Genomic DNA, 4789 nt, shown 5'->3' on the forward strand with positions numbered 1-4789 from the left:
TTTCTCCAGCTCCGTGGCCAGGGCCAGCTGAAAGCAGGTATCTGGCATTTATTTACCTTCAATAATTGAAACTTTGTTGCTTTGAGTGGAGTTCAGAGCCGGGAGCTCAGAGGCGGGAAGCTTGGCTTCTTCCATCATTGGGGCAACCAAGCCTCCTGCTTTCTCCAGCTCCGTGGCTGCTGGCCGCCATCTTGGTTGGGTTAATTTGCATATAGTTGCTCTGATTGGCTGGTGGGCGTGGCTTAAGACATAGCGAAGGTATGGTCAATTTGCATGTTTGTCTTTTATTAGTGTAGATTACCTAAATATGGAACCCTGAAGCCTATAGTTTGGTTTTGCACTTTTGTACTTCATAGAAATGCAAAAACATAGTTTGCATTAATTTTATGTTTTCTCTCATTCATATTGTGTAAAGCTGTACTTCATTTATTTTTATTATATACTAGAGGCCCAGTGCACAAAATTCGTGCACTTGGAGGGGGAGGGTCCCTCAGCCCAGATTGTGAGAAGGCGCAGGCCAGGCTGAAGGACCCCACTAGTGCACGGTTGGGGCTGGGGAAGAACATGGGAGGTTGGCCAGCTGGGGAGGGACTGCAGGAGGGCTCCAGGGTATATCCAGCCCATCTCACTCAGTCCTGATTGGCTGGACCCCAGCAGCAAGCTAACCTACCAGTTGGAGCATCTGTCTGCTAGTGGTCAGTGCACATCATAGCAATTGGTCGACTGGTAGACTGTCTGCTCCCTGGTGGTCAGTGCATGTCATAGCGAGCAGTTGAGTGCCTTAGCATATCATAAGCATATTATGCTTTGGTTGAACAGCCGACCGGATGACTGAACACTTAGCCTATTAGGCTTTTTTTACATAGGATATGACTTAACACAGCTGTAACAAGTAAGCCCTACCTATATTACCTGGGAATGTTGTTGCAATGAATTCTTTGAACTCCTTTTGCTTATTTTCATTCTTATCAATCTTAATCTTTACTGTCAGAGTGTATATATCACTAAACTTGTTCTTGAGTTGCTGAGGACTGTCGAGGCACTTGAACTTCCCGTTTACCATGATTGCCAGCCTGGAACAAAGGGCCTCACATTCTTCCATGCTAAGGGACAAAGAAGATTTGGCTGAAGAGACTGTCTTTCAGAGGATAAGGGCAGTATTTCAAAGCAGAGCAAGACCCTATGGTAATATTTGCAGTAGGAAAGCTTGGTGTTGCAGAACATCACCACTAAGACCATATTTGGGAAGAGAAGATTTTAAAAATTGAAAGCAGTTGATTTCTAAATCCATGGTAGAAAGACCTTATTTCCTATTTTCTGTTGCTTCTGGATTTCAGAACTCAATTTAGGATTCTTAACTTTAGCCCAAATTAGCCTCTACCCACAGCTCCTCTTATGTATGTAGCTCATATACTTAGATAAGTTCATTGACTTATATTCCCGGCTCCAACTAATTCCCTCCTATACTCTCTTAACTCTCAACCAAACGTCCCAGTAGGTCATACCTGTGGGAAGTTACGATGACAGTCTTGCCAGCTTTACACATCCACGTTACTGTGTCCCAGAGCAGGCGCCTGGCAATGGAGTCCATGCCAGAAGCTGGCTCATCCAGGAAGACAACTGAGGACTTTCCCATTAGGGCAACGACAATACTCAATTTACGTTTGTTTTCTTTACTTTATCGTCAAAAGAGAGAGAAAAGTGGAGGAGAAAGAAAAAAATAAGGGTACACAAGTCATTAATTTCCAGGACAGAATTAGCTCACATATCCAGAATGCTGATTTGATATGAACCACAAAGTAGCAGGCCCAAATCCAGGTGTATATAGTAACTCATTTTCATTGAAATGGCATTTTTAGTAATTTATTTCAGCATCACTATTGCTGTAATATTTTTGTTTTGGGAGATAAAGAACCATAGGGAGATAAGGATGCAGGTGTTCTTTTTTAAATGCAAAGGCTATAGCTCATCTCTACAAAAGGTTAACTTTATCTGCCCTATTCCTTACATTAGAACCCTGACAAGACATGAGGCTATTCATAGTCATTGCCTCTGTGTGACAGAGGGATCAGTTTGTGTTAGCAGGCATTCTTTCTAAACAGTAGAAACACAGGCAGGCAGACTAATATCTCACCTGTATGTGTAGACAAACTTGTCAGCATGGTTTTCTAGGTGCATTGAAAGCAAAAAGATTTCTACATACTTGCAGATATTTGGCTCAGGGACCCCCTGCAGCCTGGCATACATGATCAGCAATTCCCAGCCCGTCAGGTGGTTAAGCAAAGGGTTAGATTGAGGACAATAGCCAATTCTTGACCTAACCTGAATCAAGATGGTAATAATAAGCAAAAGATCCAAGTCAACTGTTCCATTGAGCATACAGTTCACATAGATGAGCTAAAAAAACCTAAGCCCATGCTGTGAAGAAGCTTTGATACCCACAGAGTTCTAGTCTAAAGAATATTTACAGCAACAACTCACTGTGTAAAATGTCATACTATCATTCCTAACTGAAATTTTCAACAAACATCTATTGTGTAGAGATTTTTGTTAGAGGAAGTTGCCTATTCAGATATCATTAGGCAAAGCCATTCTATTAAGTCAATTAAGATAATGTATAGAACTTCACTTCCAACATTGGCCAAGTAACTTCTATTAGGCTAATATTCCCACAGACAAGAATGATAAGATATATATTATGTATATCTTTGTATATATAAAGAATACAAAAACAAACAAATTGAACTACATCAACTTAGGAAGTCATCGATAAAATGAAAGGGAGCAGAAAGAAAGAAAGGAAGGAAGGAAGGAAGGAAAGAAGGAAGGAAGGAAGGAAGGAAGAAAGGAAGAAAGAAAGAAAGAAAGAAGCAACCTATTAAGTGGGAGAAAATATTTCCACGTCACATATCTGATAAAAAGTTAATATTTAAAATCTTTAAAGAACTCATACAATCTAATAGCAACCTCTTCCCAGACAATCTGAATGAAAATTGGGCAGAGGATCTGAATAGACATTTTTCAAAAAACAATGCATAGGTGGCCACAAAAAGGTACTCAACATCACTAATCAGGGAAATGCAAATAAAAACCACAAGATATCACTTCACACCTCTATCTCCATCTATCTCTATCCTATCTATGTACCTATTATCTATCTAGCATTTATCTATCTTTCATCTTATATATCTGAATTCTCCCAGCTTCCCTTCCATGTCTCCCGCCCACCTGCCTGGTTACCTCCTCCCTTGGGGCAAAACTCAGTGATTAGTAACACACTTACCTTTCTGATATTTTCAATGAGGCTAATGCCATCAATTAATACAACTCCAGAGCTTATGGTCTCATCTCCAGTTAACATTTTCAATACAGTGGTTTTTCCGGCTCCATTTAATCCAAATAATCCAAAGCATTCAGATTTTTTTACGACAAGGGAAACATTTCTTACAGCCTTTACAGCTGGATACTTATAATAAGTCTGAAAACATTAAAAAATCACAATGTACTGAAGCACCGATGTGGGTCACCCACAATTATAACTGTCACCTGTGGACAGTTTCTCAGGAGCACTCTGCCTTCCAGCCATCTGTTTTACTAGGATATGCACAGACCCCACAGCAGCCCAATGAATTTGTCCAATACATCCTTGGCAGGGACAAAGCTCAGGGAAATATTGTCTCTGTACGACTTTACCTTCACAAGATCTTTGAGAAGCAGTGGGTTATTCTTCAATTTAGGAGACTGTGCCAAGACTTTCTTCCTTTCATTTTCTACATTTTCATCCACATATTCGCTGATTACATGCATGGGCTCTTTAGCCTATATTTTCAAAACAAGGACCACAGATGTGAATACATGTTAGAGATCTTGTATAAACTGAGTGGGATTTTGAAAGCTGACCTGAAGGAGTAATTTCAAAGATGTCAGAAAATATTGGACTAATTTTCAAAAGCCTTCCTACCAATTTCCTAAATTCTTATGAAAGTTTATTCTTGATTTGCTTACTTTTGGAAACTATAGAATGAACAAGTTTTTCTACCACTGTGAGGAAGCAGCATGTTCTTGTCAGTAAAATGGACACATATGGAAAACAAAAGCCACATCAATACTGTTATTGTCTAAGTACCATTTGTTACAACTAAAATATGTTCATGAGAAAATGTGAACTGAGAGAGGAGAAAATAGCCTCTTTCTTTTTGAGGGAAGGCTGAATTGAATACGAAGGACTATTGAGAGAGCGAACTCAGGTGGGGATAAGAAGAAAGGCCAACGGAGAAACCAAGATGGTGGCACAGGTAAACACTGGAAATTGCTGCCTCCCACAACAAATTCAAAAATACAACTAAAAGACAGAACAGACATCATCCAGAGCCACAGGAAGGCTGGCTGAGTGAAAACTCTACAACTAGAAGGAAAGAGAAAAGCATACTGAGACTAAGAAGAGGTGCGGTGCGGAAGTAAAAGTTGGAACTCGAGGGCAGCTTTCTCTCGGAGGTGCTCGCAGCGATTGCCGGGGCCTCTGAGGGCAGGACTGAGAGCAGCCATAACTGCTCCCACCACCCTGTTGATCCCCTGTGATCCCGCCCCACCCAAGCCAGTGCACTGAGGCTTTTGCATATAAAAGGCCCAGCCCTTTGTAATCTGAAAATTACTTAACAAACTGGAGCTGGCTCAACGCCCCGGGGCAACTTGCATTGCTTCACAGCTGGCTTCTGCTGAGTAGCCTCAGGCAGAGGCTAGATTAGCACCTCCTTAGATATCCAGGAGCCAGTTCTCCCACTGCAGAAAA

General features: G+C 41.1%; 1 protein-coding gene across 1 annotated transcript in view; it reads right to left on the reverse strand.

Moving 5' to 3' along the window:
• Positions 1–4789, reverse strand: part of LOC107183089 (ATP-binding cassette sub-family A member 3-like) — a gene marked incomplete at its 5' end in the record, with an annotated part of 64410 nt that overhangs the window by 9316 nt on the left and 50305 nt on the right. Inside the window, 4 exons of the mRNA XM_015563949.1 lie at positions 1506–1676; positions 2135–2322; positions 3284–3478; positions 3694–3819. Of these exons, the coding sequence (XP_015419435.1) occupies positions 1506–1676; positions 2135–2322; positions 3284–3478; positions 3694–3819 (680 nt within the window). The remainder of the gene's footprint in view (positions 1–1505; positions 1677–2134; positions 2323–3283; positions 3479–3693; positions 3820–4789) is intronic.

The sequence above is a fragment of the Myotis davidii genome, unplaced genomic scaffold (assembly GCF_000327345.1).
Source record: "Myotis davidii unplaced genomic scaffold, ASM32734v1 scaffold150, whole genome shotgun sequence".
NCBI lineage: Eukaryota > Metazoa > Chordata > Mammalia > Chiroptera > Vespertilionidae > Myotis > Myotis davidii.